This window comes from Labrus mixtus, chromosome 2, assembly GCF_963584025.1.
Source record: "Labrus mixtus chromosome 2, fLabMix1.1, whole genome shotgun sequence".
NCBI lineage: Eukaryota > Metazoa > Chordata > Actinopteri > Labriformes > Labridae > Labrus > Labrus mixtus.
Genome location: NC_083613.1, coordinates 33896762 through 33915882, shown reverse-complemented (window position 1 = coordinate 33915882; position 19121 = coordinate 33896762). Strand labels below are relative to the sequence as shown.

The 19121-nt window shown below is 39.7% G+C and overlaps 1 protein-coding gene across 1 annotated transcript; it reads left to right on the top strand.

The window, feature by feature from the left end:
* Nucleotides 1-3393: 3393 nt before the first annotated feature.
* Nucleotides 3394-17864, top strand: LOC132995769 (E3 ubiquitin-protein ligase TRIM21-like). Its single transcript, XM_061065926.1, has 2 exons — nucleotides 3394-3577; nucleotides 14754-17864. The coding sequence occupies exon 2, from the start codon at nucleotides 14756-14758 to the stop codon at nucleotides 16397-16399; it is 1644 nt and encodes a 547-aa protein (XP_060921909.1). The 5' UTR covers nucleotides 3394-3577; nucleotides 14754-14755; the 3' UTR covers nucleotides 16400-17864.
* Nucleotides 17865-19121: the final 1257 nt, after the last annotated feature.

Below are 19121 nucleotides of genomic sequence, written 5' to 3'. Positions count from 1 at the left end.
TTGGGGGCTTCTGAATTCTCTATCCTCATTGGAGGAGGCCTGAGGTAAACCCACAGGCAGCTCCAGTCTTTAAAAGCAATCACCAGGCATTGCTTCCTCCTCTTCAAGTGTGGTCTGCCGACACCAGAGGATACCCTCTCCAACAAGATGGACTCCAGCATTCGAGACAAAGCCTTTCCTCCTCTTGGCTTACATAGGTTAAACTCCAGAGCTGAGGTTGCTCAGTATAGGTAGCTCTTCACATGCTGAATTCAAGCATTAGAGGATTCAGCTGACTACTTCCATGGCATATTTTTAGGAGTTTTGGGCGCAATCAGATGCTATCAGGTTCGAGCAAAAAGAAGAGTTTCTTTCCTTTGATTTTTCGTAAGACGTCATTGAACGCAACTGGACAGGAGCGCTGAAGGAAGCCCACTGATCCCTGAATCCACAAGGACAAATAAAGAACTCGGCTCCTGCAACCAGAAGACCCTATAGAGCAGCGCTCTGGTTGACGATCTGAATCCCGCTACCCTCCTCCTACATCTGCCACGAAGGAACCCTGCCTGAATCTGATGATTCAACATTCAACAGAGTGACGATCTAACCAGCTTTGCAACGATCACCAGGAGTTACCCCAAGTAAGAGCTTCGGTCTGGGCAGAAATAGTTTCAGAAATAGTTATGTTTCTTTTATAACCACTGATAATTATGCATCATTGTTGACGACACGTCACATTCTGTTTATTATCTGTTGTAAGCTGCTGCATTTGTTTTATTGTGATGAACTGTTGTGTTCACCTATGTATGTGATGCTATGCTAGTTTACCTTCAGTCAACGGCTTTCACAATCAGAAAGACCAGTGTACCCGCCGTTGAATCAATGTCCGGCCACTGGCTTTCTGGTGTTTAAGTAACAGTTACTGAACTCAGCTCAGAGAGCTCAAACTATTTCAAAAGGTAGCCACACGACTTCCTTTGTTGTCCACCATTTTGTCACCATGTGACAAAGCCATATGGTGCATTGTCTCTCGCCACCATCTTGTTTTCTCTCTCTCTCATCTACACACACACACACACACATTTACACCCTCCACAAGCCTTGCTTGATAATGTTTGTTGCTTAGATTATTTTATAATAGTTATTTGTTTGATTAAGTTCATTGATTTTGGATTGATGTTGCTTTGTTTAAATAAATTCTGTTATAATTTAAGAGAGCAGTTGTTTGTGATTACTGGTTGTATTTGCATTGTGATATAAGCTGGGTGCGAAGGCTTTGTGTACGGATTTCAGGCCTTCAATTTATTAAATATAGTTATTAATTATTAATAATATTAGTAATTAAATAACTCATTTGAGACTGATTTGAGTGATATTTTGGTTATATTTCCCTGAGTACTGGGTGGTGCCCCAAAACGAGATTAAACATAGTTTAATGATATTTTATTTATATTATTAATAATTAAAAATAATTATTAAAGAATATAACCAAAGTTGACTTGATACAACCCCAACAGAGATAATACAATGTATGAGGTATAAAACCGTTATAAACACAACAACAAAAACACAAACACAATCATGCCGTTATTGTCCGTTATTATTGATCCTCAGAAGGAGTTACGCTGCACGTTTAAGTTTTGCGACAGTGATGATGTCACTGTCGACGGCCAGAGAGTGAGCCGAGACGTGTCCGAGATATCTTTTTATCGTGCTGAATGACTGCGCTATATAATCCACTACATATAACTTCCTGTTTAGTGAGAAGGCAGGAGGGAATGAGTGTATGATTTGAGACACGACCTAAGAATAACAGTCAGTTTCCTGTTTTCATCTTCTGATTTCTGCACCGTTTCTTCTTCAAGTTTTCAGAACGAGGAAGAAAATAAAGCTTTAGTTTTCTAATTTATAAATTGATCCTTATTCTTTCAAACATAAAATGAACACCTGATATTTCAGTCTCTCTCTCTGAAGAACAGCTGTGTTTATAGATACAGAAAAATGTTTAATTCTGAACATTTCCAGAAACCACACAGGCCTCGTGGTGTCAGACCACTCCTACAGGACTCACTTCAATTCAAATAACTTAATTAATCCCTCTTGGGGTAATTGGTGTGGAGCAGCTTGTACGTATGAGAGAGGAAACACAAATAAAGGCAAGTTGACCTACAAAGAACAGATTACTCAAGGAGTTAAAATATAGATAAGAACTAAAGGAGATACTAATGCTAAGGAGAATTCAGTAATCTGATCACAGAGGGATGAATGATTTCAATCAGAGGTTAGTTTTACAGGCAGGTAAAACATAAAGACGACGTGAAGGCAGCAGAGAAAATTCACTAAAGAGTGCATGACCAGAAGAAGCTAAAATACTCTCAACCTTCCTGAGGATCTGCTGTTTACAAAAAGAATTCAAATCTCTCTGTTTCACACCTTAGAACAGATTTGAACAATTCCTGTACGACTGTTTCTGTCGTTAACTGAGAGGCTGTGAAACCAACAGATAAAAGAAAAACAAAGGAGACTCTCAATAAAAGAATGATAAAAATGACAAAGTATTTCAGGACTGACTGAGAAAGAGTTCTGTTTCCTTAAAAGGTGGATTCTCTGTTGCCCCCTCTTCACAATAGCCTCAGTGTTGACATCAAGTTTAAGTTGGTCGTCCAAATACATGCACAAGTATTTGTAAATGGAATGGTAAATGGACTTGCGCTTACTGTATATAGCGCTTTTCTAGTCTTCTGACTACTCAAAGCACTTATACACCACAGGTCACACCTACACATTCACACGCTGATGGTAGAGGCTGCTGTGTAGTGAGACCATCAGAAGTAACTAATCCCATTCATACACATTCACACGGCACTGACGAAGCAGCGGGAGCAATTTGGGGTTAAGTGTCTTGCCCAAGGACACATCGGACATGTGGCTGTAGGAGCTGGAGATTGAACCCCAGAACTTCCGGTTAAGAGACAACGACTCTACCAACTGAGTCACAGCCGCCCTGTGGAGATAGTACGACCCTACAATCTCCACAGTTTTATTATGGATGCTGCACTCTGTTGCTGCCTCCCTCTTAAATCTAAAATCAAAGAGTAATTCCCTGCTACACTGCTGCAGAAACAACAGGTCTCCATGTAGACCTCTGACTGCTGCTATGACACACAACGACCACTAGATGGAGCCCAACATGAAGCAACAAGAAGGGATCAGTTCTGTTCTGCTGCCACAACAAGCACCAAACTCTCCTGATACATGAGAGTGACTGTAATAAATGTATGAACTCGAGCATCCTCTCTTATTCACAAAGAAGATACGACAACTTTAATGAAACTCTTCTTCTCAGATCAGATCAGTCTATCGAAGCTGGTATTTCACAACAGCCCTGTGACTCAGAGGGAAGAAACAAGCTGCAGTTAGAGGAGGAGCCACAGTTGAGGGAGGAGAGCTTCAGCGTCACTCTGAAGAAATGAAACTTAAAGTTTGTCAGGGTGTCGGCCACGCAGCCGTCCAGAAAGGTCTCCGTTTCTCTTCAAAGAAATTAAACTAACTTCATCCAATCTTTGTCAACGACACAGCAGAGTCTCTGCAAACACAGGTGAGTACAGCTGATCATGTTTACACTTTGAACAACCAGGATTTACACTCAACTCTTCATTTCACTCTCTCTTCATACTCGAGCTTGTTCAACTGTGTGTGGGTGTGTGTGTTTAACTGAGCTCCTTTCGTTTGGATTTTGGTTTATTTCCAACTTCCTGGTATCGTTGTTGTTCACTGATAACATCCTGCAGACTGAATTCTATTTCCTCTGGCTGTTTCACAGTAAAAGCCTTGACATGGAGGAACCACAATGAGGCTTTTAATTTGAAGAAAGCAGAGAAGGAAGTGAAATTTAAGCCAGAGGAAATAGAATTCAGTTTGGCTGCAGGATGTTATCAGAGATTGTTATCTCTAGATTCTGCTCCTGAATGCTCTGGATTTGTTTGGACCAGAGAAGGTAGATTGTGGTTCTGCTTATGTCAGTACTCTTATTGATTGTTTGTTTGTGTTTGTTTTGTTTGCAGAGTAAGATCCCAGTGGGCATCAAGTCTGGAAACTACAACAAGGTGACACCCGACTTTAACTTCACTTAAACATTTTTGTAACTCTGATTTAGGAAACAAAACAAAATATTTTAAAAGGCCCCTCCCATCATATGTCAGATTGATTTGAATTTTGACACTCAGGTCTGGCTCATTTTGCTCTAGAAAAAAGCCTCTTTGGACCAACAGACTCTGCCATGATGGATTTTCTGCCATTTTTACTGTTTTAAAAATCACATTTTTGACACTGCCTCCTAAACCATAGGTCCTAAAGAAAGGAACCTAAAGAGATCCTCGTAATCCCACAGTAAGATCCTCCTGACTTCACTGACATTCCTTTTATTGATTAATAAAATAACGTGAGGATAACTTTATACAATCGCTGTCGTTAAGGTGATACAGAATATTCCCAGAATAGATTTTTAATTAACGATTTGAGAAGCTGTAGGCTGTAAACACAAACTGACTTAATGAACAGCTGCTTTTGTTCCAGCACTTTCCGTCTCATCAGCTGATTCAGTAAACACACACACACACACACACACACACACACACACACTCCTGTATATGCTCACAAGTGAGGTCCTGAACAGTTTATATTGGGAGTGAGGACCACCCTTTCTGTTATACTTAGAGGCAAATGGATTATATATTTAACATTGGGTGTCTTCCTCCTCCAGGTTTTTACCTCGGCTTCTTAAAAAATCTAAAGGTAAAAAATAATCCGTTTTAAAACATTATACCACTTGAGAGAGGACCTTTTGGTGTATGGCGGTATTTACTTTATTTCTGTCAGACAAATAACCTATTATCTGTTTTTACCTTTAAGAAATTATTTGCCACCATTAATGATGTAGTAGAGACATATATGTAACAATAAATAATTTGGAAGCATTGCCAAGAGAATCGCACTTTGATGTTAATGGATAAAAACAATATATGAAATGAATGCTCTCCCCCTCCTTAAGATGAATGTGTAAGAGTAGTTTTACATTTACTGTATTATTACTCTTCTGCTGAAGCACATTAGTACCATCACACTACAAACAAAATGCCAATGCCAGTTAACAGAAGACCCCCCAAAAAGGCTTTAGTTTTCGAGATACCCCTACCCGAGGTAGAACAAAGCACAACCATATTTTTTCATAACTTGAACATGTCTAGTTTATGAAACGGATTGTTGTACAAAAATATTTTACTGCAAAATAACTTTTTTTGGATGTTTTATGCATCTTATCAAAAAACGAAAATAGGTCAAATTAGGGCTTATCCAAAAGGGACCGCTCTAGCCTAATCACATGTATCTCTGGGAATCAGAATCAGAATTTCATCAAATTTGGAAAGGATGTTCACAGATAGTTATTAGTTACAATTATGCAAAGTTTTTATCAATACCATTTTCAATTTTAGAATTTTTCACACTTAAACACACATGTAGTTTAGGCGGAAATTGAAAATTGAAACAAAAATTCAAAAGGTATGTATATCAAAGTCTGTTATTTTTTAAGTAAGGACACCAAACATTAAAATGTCATTTTTATCTTCTTTAGACTGTTATCTCAACATAAAAGCAAGTTATTTGACTTTTCTTGACTTTCTTTGACTATTTGACTTGATCCTATGCTGTCACCAGCCCCTAACAGGAAACTAATGCAGCCAGGATTTCAGGGCGACCTGGTACAATGGGGCCCTATGGATGTGTATGTGGGAGGAGGTGGCCACAAACAATAGATTAAGACTTAACAACAAGACACAATATAATTGTATTCTGTAATATATATATAATTAAACATTTTATAGTTATTCCTAATACATTTTATACATATTTTATACTAAAACATATTTTCTATCTTACATTTATATGATGACACTCAGGGTCAACCCGCTGCTTTCAACAATATTGTCACCTATGACATTGTTTCTATTTCATTCTAAAAAATTAAAGCATTGTCTTAACATCAGTAGTGAAATATTAATGAACTTAAAAACAGTATTGATATATATAACCTTGAGTTCTTAGAAATTAAATATACTTCATATAGTCTATTTGTATATCAGCTATACAGCCTGTTGTAGTTTTTTTAATGTATTTCAGTCATATAAAGATGGTGTGTAGTTACCATATCTCCTGCTTTTAAGCAGAACCCTAGTTACTCCAGAGGATACACTGGATGAAGGGATAGTTTTTATAATACCCTAAGTATGATAAAGTGTTTAAAAGAAAATGGAGCTGGGATACAAAACAATTCTTGATGATTTCCACTTTTAGACAAAATGACTATGAACCTGAGAGCTTAACACCTTGCCACTAAAAACCTTTGTGTCACACTAAGCATCTCCTGGAGACAAAGTTTGACCTCTTATCTCTTCGCCGATCTTGTCCTGTACTTGTGTAAGTTGTGTTTACTGATGAAAAATCTCCTTCTGCCAAGTTTGAACCGTCAAATGTATCCCTAACTCTGAATCTTGGCTGTAGAAAATGACACCAACCCGCTGAAAGCAGTAACGAATAAGAATAACTTCACAGAAGAAAATATCTTCTATCTTAAGGTCTTGTTTGCTTTTGTAAACCATTTAAAGATATCAGTATACATTTAAGTGAGCTCCATAACCAACCAAAACAATCCTCCCAGGAGCTTTAAGAAAACAATTGCTGCAGAAAATAACCATCAACAAAGTCAACCAACCAAACAAAGATAACACAACCAAATCAAGACACCACAACCAAAGACAACACAACCAAATCAAGACACCACAACCAAAGACAACACAACCAAATCAAGACACCACAACCAAAGACAACACAACCAAATCAAGACACCACAACCAAATCAAGACACCATAACCAAATCAAGACACCACAACCAAAGACAACACAACCAAATCAAGACACCACAACCGAAGACAACACAACCAAAGACACCACAACCAAATCAAGACACCACAACCAAATCAAGACACCACAACCAAATCAAGACACCATAACCAAATCAAGACACCACAACCAAATCAAGACACCACAACCAAATCAAGACACCATAAACAAATCAAGACACCACAACCAAATCAAGACACCACAACCAAAGACACCATAACCAAATCAAGACACCACAACCAAATCAAGACACCACAACCAAAGACACCACAACCAAATCAAGACACCACAACCAAATCAAGACACCACAACCAAAGACACCACAACCAAATCAAGACACCACAACCAAAGACACCATAACCAAATCAAGACACCACAACCAAATCAAGACACCACAACCAAAGACACCACAACCAAATCAAGACACCACAACCAAAGACACCACAACCAAATCAAGATACCACAACCAAAGACAACACAACCAAATCAAGACACCACAACCAAATCAAGACATCACAACCAAATCAAGACACCACAACCAAAGACAACACAACCAAAGACACCATAACCAAATCAAGACACCACAACCAAATCAAGACACCACAACCAAAGACACCACAACCAAATCAAGACACCACAACCAAAGACACCACAACCAAATCAAGATACCACAACCAAAGACAACACAACCAAATCAAGACACCACAACCAAATCAAGACATCACAACCAAATCAAGATACCACAACCAAAGACAACACAACCAAATCAAGACACCACAACCAAATCAAGACACCACAACCAAAGACACCATAACCAAATCAAGACACCACAACCAAATCAAGACAACACAACCAAAGACACCATAACCAAATCAAGACACCACAACCAAAGAAGGTTAAGAAGGCTCATCAACGCCTCTTTTTCCTGAGGACACTGAAGAGACACCACCTGTCTTCAGCTGTACTGAGGAACTTCTACCGCTGTGTGATCGAGAGCATCCTGACCAGCAGTGTCACAGTCTGGTACGAAAACTGCTCTGTCACAGACCGTAAGGCGCTATAGCGGGTGGTAAAAACCGCCCAGCGCATCACAAGGTGTCCACTTCCTGCCATTGAGGATGTCCAAAGAAAGCGCTGTCTGCTGCGAGCTCACGGCATCCTTAAAGACTCCTCCCATCCTGCCCACAGACTATTTACCCTCCTGCCCTCCGGTAGGCGCTTTAGAAGCCTCCGGACCAGCACCAGCAGACTGAGGAACAGCTTTTTCCCCAGAGCTGTCTCTCTACTGAACTCAACCCCCCGAACTCTGACTCTCTCTCCCTCCCGAACTCTGCCCCCCGCTGACCCCCTTCCCCTGCACATCACCTCACACCCATCATCCCCCCACCACTCCTCCTGGTCATACACACATCTCTCATCTACCTGTATTATTGTATTATAGTATGTTCATATCACCTCAATAAGTTATCGACCTGTAAAATATGTCCATATTCTGTATATTATCTGTAAACTAGTATAGCATGCTCACTGCACCTTAACCTGTATATTATAATCTGAAGAATATACTTATATTTATAGCATTTATTTATATTTATAGCATCCCATTAATCCAGCCATATATACCCAATGATTCACTTTTTTTTTAGTCCACATCTGTAAATTTTGTAATTACTGTACATAGCACAGATTCTTGCACTTTCTGCTTATTTGCACTTCTGGTGAGATGCCAAACCTCATTTTGTTACTCTATACTTGTATATGTGTAATGACAATAAAGTTGAATCTCATCTCATCTCATCTCAAAGACACCATAACCAAATCAAGACACCACAACCAAAGACACCACAACCAAATCAAGACACCATAACCAAATCAAGACACCACAACCAAAGACAACACAACCAAAGACACCACAACCAAATCAAGACACCACAACCAAAGACAACACAACCAAAGACAACACAACCAAATCAAGACACCACAACCAAAGACAACACAACCAAATCAAGACACCACAACCAAATCAAGATACCACAACCAAAGACACCACAACCAAATCAAGACACCACAACCAAAGACAACACAACCAAAGACAACACAACCAAATCAAGACACCACAACCAAAGACAACACAACCAAATCAAGACACCACAACCAAATCAAGATACCACAACCAAAGACAACACAACCAAAGACACCACAACCAACTCAAGACACCACAACCAAAGACAACACAACCAAATCAAGACACCACAACCAAAGACAACACAACCAAATCAAGACACCACAACCAAAGACAACACAACCAAATCAAGACACCACAACCAAATCAAGATACCACAACCAAAGACAACACAACCAAAGACACCACAACCAACTCAAGACACCACAACCAAAGACAACACAACCAAATCAAGACACCACAACCAAAGACAACACAACCAAATCAAGACACCACAACCAAAGACAACACAACCAAATCAAGACACCACAACCAAAGACACCACAACCAACTCAAGACACCACAACCAAAGACAACACAACCAAATCAAGACACCACAACCAAAGACAACACAACCAAATCAAGACACCACAACCAAAGACACCACAACCAAATCAAGACACCACAACCAAATCAAGACACCACAACCAAAGACAACACAACCAAATCAAGACAACATAACCAAATTATTATTGATGATGATGGTAATGACGATGGTTTTTGTTTGATAAACATGATTTTAAGATGGTTTCTATACTGATTGAGCTCCCAATAACAGCTGCCAATGTTGTGCTTTGCCTCTGTGCACTGCCTGTCAGCATTAGTGTCTGATCTGACTTAAAGCTGTTCATTTGCACTTACTGACATCGTTTTCCTCCTCTCTAGATCCTCGCTTTTGTTTTACTTACTCTCTAATGTACGTTGCTTTGGATAAAAGTGTCTGCTAAATAAATTGTAGAATTGTAGAAATACATTCAACACAATCAAATACAGCAAAATAAAAACAAGGCAACAAAAAGTAGACAATACTGACACAATAACCACATGCAGCCAACACAACAAAATGCAAGGAAAAGGCATTACCATCTACAGGTAATCCAGCCACAGACAATAGAACATAGCTAAATGTATTTTTAAAGAAAAAAGTTGTGTGTTTGGTTGTATGTTGTCTTTTGTCTTAGAATAGATTATATGAATGGAGAATCCGAAGGGGGCTATTATCTTTGGAGGCAGGGCAGATGCTAAATGCTCATCAGATTAAAGCCAGTGGGCGTACAATTGATTTTGATGCCTGCGTAAGGTTTTGCCATCTGCAATCTTTTCTATTGTATATATTTGGTTGTGTTTTCTACATTTGGCTGTGTACCATTTAAAGTACAATATACAGTTGTGATGTCTTGATTTGGTTGTGATGTCTTGATCTAGTTATGGTGTCTTGATTTGGTTGTGGTGTCTTGATTTAGTTATGATGTCTTGATTTGGTTGTGGCGTCTTGATTTGATTGTGATGCCTTGATTTAGTTATGGTGTCTTGATTTAGTTATGGTGTCTTGATTTGGTTGTGATGTCTTGATTTGGTTGTGATGTCTTGATTTGGTTGTGGTGTCTTGGTGTCTTGATTTGGTTGTGGTGTCTTGATTTAGTTATGGTGTCTTGATTTGGTTGTGGTGTCTTGGTGTCTTGATTTGGTTGTGGTGTCTTGATTTAGTTATGATGTCTTGATTTGGTTGTGGTGTCTTGATTTAGTCATGATGTCTTGATTTGGTTGTGGCGTCTTGATTTGATTGTGATGCCTTGATTTAGTTATGGTGTCTTGATTTAGTTATGGTGTCTTGATTTGGTTGTGATGTCTTGATTTGGTTGTGGTGTCTTGACTATTTGTGGTGTCTTGATTTGTTTGTGATGTTTGGTTGGTTGACTTTGTTGATGGTTATTTTCTGCAGCAATTGTTTTCTTAAAGCTCCTGTGAGATAAGAGGTCAAACTTTGTCTCCAGGAGATGCTTAGTGTGACACAAAGGTTTTTAGTTGCAAGGTGTTATGCTCTGAGGTTCACAGTCATTTTGTCTAAGAGTGGAAATCATCCTTTGTAATTAGCATTTAAAATCAAATGTCATTATATATAATGAGGTAAAATAAGTGTATAAAGAAGTTTCTTATAAAAATGTCTGCATGATTATTTTCCTAATTTACCTTACACACATTTACGCCATCATAACAATTGTTTTGTATCCCAGCTCCATTGGTTGCCTGATAAATTATTCAACAAAAATAGCTATTGTAGCTTTTTTTAAACACTTTATCATACTTAGGGTATTATAAAAACTATCCCTTCATCCGGTGTATCCTATGGAGTAACTAGGGTTCTTCTTAAAAGCAGGAGATATGGTGACTACACACCATCTTTATATGACTGAAATACATTAAAAAAACTACAACGGGCTGTATAGCTGATATACAAATAGACTATATGAAGTATATTTAATTTCTAAGAACTCAAGGTTATATATATCAATACTGTTTTTAAGTTCATTAATATTTCACAACTGATGTCAAGACTGCTTTCATTTTTTAGAATGAAATAGAAACAATGTCATAGGTGACAATATTGTTGAAAGCAGCGGGTTGACTCTGATTGTCATCATATAAATCATATGTAAGATAGAAAATGAGACAAAATGTATTAGGAATAACTATAAAATGTTTAATTATATACATATTACAGAATACAATTATATTGTGTGTTGTTGTTGAGTCTTAATCAATTGTTTGTGGCCACCTCCTCCCACATACACATCCATAGGGCCCCATTGTACCAGGTCGCCCTGAAATCCTGGCTGCATTAGTTTCCTGTTAGGGGCTGGTGACAGCATAGGGTCAAGTGAAAAGTCAAATAACTTGCTTTTATGTTGAGATAACAGTCTAAAGAAGATACAAATGACATATTTTAATGTTTGGTGTCCTTACTTAAAAAATAACAGACTTTGATATACATACCTTTTGAATTTTTGTTTCAATTTTCAATTTCCGCCTAAACTACATGTGTGTTTAAGTGTGAAAAATTCAAAAATTGAAAATGGTATTGATAAAAACATAACTGAAACTAATAACTATCTGTGAACATTCTGTCCAAATTTGGTGAAATTCTGATTCTGATTCCCAGAGGTACATGTGATAAGGCTAGAGCGGTCCCTTTTGGAGAAGCCCTAAAATTTGACCTATTTTCGTTTTTTGATAAGATGCATAAAACATCCAAAAAAAGTTATTTTGCAGTAAAATATTTTTGTACAACAATCCGTTTCATAAACTAGACATGTTCAAGTTATGAAAAAATATGGCTGTGCTTTGTTCTACCTCGGGTAGGGGTTTCTCAACTTTTAGGGGCCCAAGTTCCTCTACTAATAGGACATGGAGTGAGAAAGGTCGAGCCACCCCAAGCCCTTCCAAAGAGGGGGCGTGGTCAGACACAGCTCATTTACATATTTAAAAGTACAGACACAGAAACAGCCTGTTCTGAGCAGGGCTGAAATAGAGGGGTGTACGAAAGGCTCTTGGTGTAATGACGTCATAGCCCCGCCCCTTCGACTATGTGCAGTTCTACTCACTGCATGTAGTTCAGTTAAGCAGTTGTCTGAATCACCAGTTGTGTGTTAAGTGCTGTATTGTGTGCGTCCATGAGAATCTAGTAAGTACTGGAAGTATATTTGATTTAGTTGATGTTCTATGTTCAGAAATAGTAAAGTGAGGTTACAGAGCAAGCAATTAGCGCGCTAGCAATTAGCATGCTAGCAGTTAGTTTAGCAATTAGCTTGCTGGCTAGAACATGGCCAATTATTAGTAACGTTTTGCTGTATGTTTAGCTAATAAGGCTTATATGTGCACCCTCATTTATCTTCTGTGTTGTCAACATGATTGCTTATCACAATGGGTTTACATTTGATTACTTGTGCTAATAGTGTGTTATAGGCTACTGCACTTTGTATTAGCAATAGAATATCAGTGATCTTTAATCCAGAGACAGTGTTTAATTTCTACCTTTATTGTATTGCAGACTACACACATACTTGCACACTCCTACACGCACACACCCTGCTACACATGCCCAGATACTGTACCCACTTTGCTTTATGTCAAGTTTACTGGAAATAGAGGAGACAACTCAAGAAGGAAAACTGCTTCACTGGTATTCTTACCGACCTGAACAACACTCACCATCCATACCCAGCATTACAGTCCTAACCTGGTCCTCACCTACAAGGGGTTAATAGACATGATGCATTATACAATGCAAGATGTCCAATTTAGTGGACATCAATTTACATTTTCTCAAAACCCAAAGTCAATACTTGGAAAGTTTGACAATAATACTGTTCCTTAGCTGTTACTTGATGTGACAAAAATTACAAGGTGATCTAGAATAGCAGGATGGGGAAGATATTCCTGAGCTACGTGGCACTGATAACTTTCCATCGGCCTTCTTGATTTTGAAGTACACTTACTATGGCTGGCCAGTGGGTGTGAGTATATGGGATGACTTGCTAATATCCACTAATGAGGCTGATGTGAAACCATTCTATCAAAACCCCTGCATGTAGCATAAAACAGCTCTTGAACAGCTCTCAAATGTAGTGACCATAATGTGTGAAAGGGCTAAGTTGATTCAAGCTCATATCACAAGCACCAAATATTCTAATATAAACTCCTCAAAAAAAGATTGGAAACATTATTTTGGTCAATTTTTTCCTCTCTAATAATACTAATTGGTGTTGTATTATATATGGTTGGAAAGCCTGATTCGAGGCATAACTTGTAAGGATCGTGCATTTGTGGAATGAGCAACACAGCTAGACGTGTGGGTAGCGCCCAAAACGAATGTGCCAAAAGCCCCTGCTATATTCTTCTGTTCACTCCTGTTTTGAGTTCCTTGTTGGACTGGATGATTGCACTCTCCCACAGTAATAAGGAACAAACAACACATATTGGTAATTTTTACACTTGATTCATTTTACACTGTCAGGGACCTCAGTAGCGTGTGGAAGATCCATACGTAACCACAACAACTTTGAACCTCCTCCTCATGCTGGTCGCCAGCCTGGTCACATTTTGTTATGGGATGGCATCCCATTCCTCAACAAGACGTTGCTGAAGGTCAACGAGCATGGTTGTGTTGGTCACTCTAGCACGTACAGCACGCCCAAGCTGATTCCACAAGTGTTCAATTGGGACACTGGACTCACGGCAGGCCATTCCATCATCTCCACTCCCAAATTCTGGAGGTACTCTGTGATGATCCTGGCTCTTTGGGGGTGTTGTCATCCCAGAGGAAGGAGTAAGGATCCAGCTTCTGGAGATATGGTATTGCCACAGGCTCCAGAATCTCCTTCCGATTTCTCACTGCAATGAGTTTGCCTTCAGTGATGATAAGTTTTGTTGTGCCTGTGAGAGAGATACAGCCCCACACCATCACACTGTCCCCATTGAAAGATGTCACGCGACCTACCAACAGAAGAATATTGCAGTGGAATTTTGGCACTTTTTTTGGGGTGCTACCCAGTGGAATAAAGGAGGATGATGAGGATGCGATGAAAGAAGACAGCAGGATAAAAGAAGGAGATAGCGGGATGAAAGACCAAACACCAGGTCTTCAGTACTAACAAATATTAACCGGTTTTAACAATCCTTTGTAGAGCGATGTACTTGCATCTTAAATATTAACATTTGTAACTGATTTGAATCTGTGAAATCTTTACACTCTGTACTTTCCCGTTTGAAAAAATACAAAAATAAAATGTTTTTCTTTGTTTCACTCTCTGTGTAGATATGGCTGCTGCAAACTATCATCGGTCTGAGGATCAGTTTCTCTGCTCCATCTGTCTGGATGTGTTCAATGATCCTGTCACCACATCATGTGGACACAACTTCTGCAAAAACTGCATCACTGAACACTGGAACACCAGCGACCAGTACCTGTGTCCAATATGTAAGAAGGTTTTTAACACAAGACCTGAGCTGCACGTCAACACTTTCATCTCTGAGATGGTTGGTCAGTTCAGAGACAAAGCTCAGCAGGAAGCCAGCAGCAGCAGCTCAGAGCTACAAGAGTCCAAACCAGGAGAAGTTCTCTGTGACGTCTGCACTGGAACCAAACAGAAGGCCCTGAAGTCCTGCTTAGACTGTCTGGTCTCCTACTGTGAGACTCACCTGGAGCCTCATCTGACAGCTTCACGTCTGAAAAGACACCAGCTGATCGACCCTGTGGAGAACCTGGAGGACAGGATGTGTACGAAGCACGATAAACCTCTGGAGCTGTTCTGTAAGACCGATCAGACCTGTGTCTGCATGCTCTGCTCTGTTTTAGACCACCAGACACACAAGTTTGTTCCTCTGAAAGAAGAATATGAAGAAAAGAAGGCAAAGCTGGAGGAGACAGAGACTGAAATTCAGCAGATGATCCAGAAAAGACGACTGGAGATTCAAGAGATCAAACACTCAGTGGACCTCAGTAAAGACGATGCAGACAGAGAGATGGCAGAAGGTGTTCGAGTCTTCACCGCTCTGAAGGAGTCTGTTGAGAGAGGTCAGGCCGAGTTCATCGACACGATCGAAAAGAAGCTGAAAACAACAGAGAAACAGGCCCAAGCTTTCATCAAAGAGCTGGAGCAGGAAATCTGTGAGCTGATGAAGAGGAGCACTGAGGTGCAGCAGCTCTCACACTCTGAAGACCACCTCCATCTAATCCAGAGAGTGCCATCTGTGACCGTTACTCCAGTCTTTGGTGGGAGGATTGTCCGGGGTTTGAATCCATGTCAACCGCTGTACGAGAGGACATTGAAGAAAGCTGTGGCTCAGCTGGAGGAGACTCTCAGTGAAGAGATGAAGAAGTTGGTTCAAACTGAGCTGAAGAGAGTCCAGCAGTATGCTGTGGATGTAACTCTTGATCCTGATACAGCACATCCACATCTCATCCTGTCTAAAGGTGGGAGACAAGTACGTAATGGTGATGTGAAGAAGAATGTTCCCAACAACCCAAGGAGATTTTCTTCTTGTGCTTGTGTTTTAGGAAAGCAGAGTTTCTCTTCAGGCAGATTTTACTTCGAGGTTCAGGTTAAGGGAAAGACTGGGTGGGATTTAGGAGTGGCCAGAGAGTTCAGTAAAAGAAAGGGAGATATTTCACTGAGTCCTCAAAAAGGTTTCTGGACTATATGGTTGAGAAATGGAAATGAATATGAAGCTCTTGATGACTCTTCAGTCCGTCTCTCTCTGAAGTGTCGTCCTGAGAAGGTGGGGGTGTTTGTGGATTATGGGGAGGGTCTGGTCTCCTTTTATGATGTTGGTGCTGCAGCTCTGATCTACTCCTTTACAGACTGCTCCTTCAGGATGAAACTCTTCCCTTACTTCTATCCTGGTCTTGATGATGATGATAACTCTGCCCCTCTGATCATCTGTCCTGTCAGAGTTAAATAACTATTTCCCTGATGCTCTTGTTTCACCAAATTGAACAAAGATGCACAACTTATATTTTATATCTTAAATTTAGCAGGTGTTGACTGTGATTGATTTAAAGTTTACTGTTTAGTTTATTGTTCCCATTACACAGAGCTGCCAAGTGTCACGCATTGGCTGTGAGAGTCAGGCAGATGAGCATCTTCACACAGTCACACGCTAACCATCCTATTTCAATCGCTAACGGTCCTATAAATTGCCCCTTTTTATGTTTCCCCACCCTGAAATATATTTCCTCACTTGCTGCTTGCCGTACTCGGGGCCCTATTCTGCTTCTGACTCACTTACCCAGTGATCACAGGGAATAAACGTCACCACCCCCTCCCACTCGCTCGAGGTGAATTCTCCTGATTATATCCTGCTGTGTTCTTTTTTTTTTTTTTTTATTTATTCTTTTTTTTTATTAGGTGATGCAGAACAATACAAGACGAGTGAGGGATATGACAAGAACAAAAGTATGTAGGAGACAGGGGAGACACGACAATACGATGCACAGCATAGACAAAGACAAAACAGGCAGGCAGGGAGTAATAATAACGTTTTGCAATTTTGTGGTAGTGTGGCAGTTTTGTGGTGTTGAAGGGCCCTGCTTGTGTATGTGTGTGTGTAATTCGAGTGTATGCTTGTGTTTTTTTTTTGTTTTTTTCCTTTCCTTTTTTTTCTTTTTTCCTCCCTTCCCCTCCTCTATACCCCTATTCCTATTTTTGTCCTTCTTCTTTCCCCCATTCCATTTTTCTTTTCTTTCTTTTTTTAATTAAATTTTTTTTATTTTTTTATTTCCTTCTCATCCTTTTTCTTCTTTCCCCTTTCTTTCTCTATATATTATCTTTTTTTTTTTTCTCCTTCCTTTCTACTTCAGTCATTGTGTGATGCAGGGGTCCAGCTGTGTTCTTGAGGAGGCTGGAGGAGAAATTCCGGGTGAAGAGAGAAACATTCAGCTCTTTGCGTTCACACGCTCCTCCGGCAAATATCAGGAGTTTTTCAGGAATTGTCTGCAGGTGTGAAAGCACCTATATTGTATATATCTATTTTATGTTTCCTTTTGAATGTGCATGTATATAAAAAGCAAAACAAGAATATGTCAGCGTGTCATACAGAATATCAGATATTTAATAAACAGTTGTTCCAAACTTCTTCAGTAGATTGATTTCTCTGATGTGGGATCAGTTTGATAAATCTTTGTATTAAGCGCCATTTTCCTGTAATAAGTTTGTTATTGTTTGAATTATATAATTAGCAGTACAGCAGAGAATATATTGGTGTTTATCTCGGGAATATTGATGAATATTTACTGTGATTATTTCTGTATTTTACTCTGAAGATTTGTTGTCAGACTTCCGTAGTCACGTGATCAAGAGACAGGAAGTGAAGTGTATTGTTGTGAGTTACGCTGTCGACGTAAATAAACGAGTGACGGCGGAGCAACGCGGCAGTTTTACCGTGGACACGGGAACACGTGTACCAAGCCGACTCACCGTGTAAAACAATGAGCCTCATTCACTAATATATGTGTAGAAATGTTCTTAATCCACGCATAAAATAAGATATCCATCAGATTCATGACACGTACATACCAGCCAGTTTCGTTCTCACCACCTCGCGTATGTTAGTGAATCAGAATTATTCTAAATCGACAGGCGCGCGCCCGCAACCTGTAATCAGCATACTACCACGCCACCATCTCTCCATATAAGGACATCCGATTGGTGTATTAGGACGAGAGCAGTGAGGTGGAGACACGTAGAACTCGAAAGAAATGTCCTCAAAAGGCAAAAAAGAGCGGTGTGTCTGGGGGCTTTGATGCAGTTTCACGGAATTACATAGTTGCAGCAATTCTGTATGTGCCTTGGCGGTCGGAATCAGAACAAATTCAAGTAAATAATTGTAAATTGTAAATTCAAGTAAATAATTGTGGGCGGCAGTAGCTCAGTCTGTAGGGACTTGGGTTGGGAATCGGAAGGTCGCCGGTTCAAGTCTCGGCACGGACCAAGTCTGGAAATTGGTCTGGTAGCTGGAGAGGTGCCAGGCCACTTCCTGAGCACTGCCGAGGTGCCCTTGAGCAAGGCACCTAACCCCCCCCCCCCCCACAAGCTCAGGAGCGCCCGCCGTAGGGCAGCCCCCTCACTCTGAGACCTCTCCATTAGTGCATGTCCACAGGATCCTGTTTGTGCATGTGTGTGTATTTCAGTTCATGTTTGTGTAGCATGTTTACTAGACAGAGTGTAAAAACGAATTTCCCCTCGCGGGATCAATAAAGTATAAATTCTTCTTCTTCTTCTTCTAAAAATATATCAATGAATCTCAGATTTGTGCGGCAAATGTACGTACAAACGTGAATGAGGCACATTGTCACGTCTTCACTCTGTGGTTAAGACAGAAATAAGTTTACGAAACATAAGATTCATGAAGAAGGCAGAAGATAACCACTACATTTGTCTTTTATATTCTGATTAAAAAGATGATGAGTCAAATCAATCTGTAATAATGTGATTCTTTGAAAATAAAAACGTTTTTTTTTTTTGCACCATCTTGTACAGAGAGTTGTTTTTTAATTCATGCAAATACATTCAATATCGATTCATGTCAACCGGGACTAAAAACAAAGTCTGAAGTTTGATTTCATGACAAACTTCCAGGTTATAAACCTGCTGAATAATAAGCTACGTCTTTAACACACTGCAGA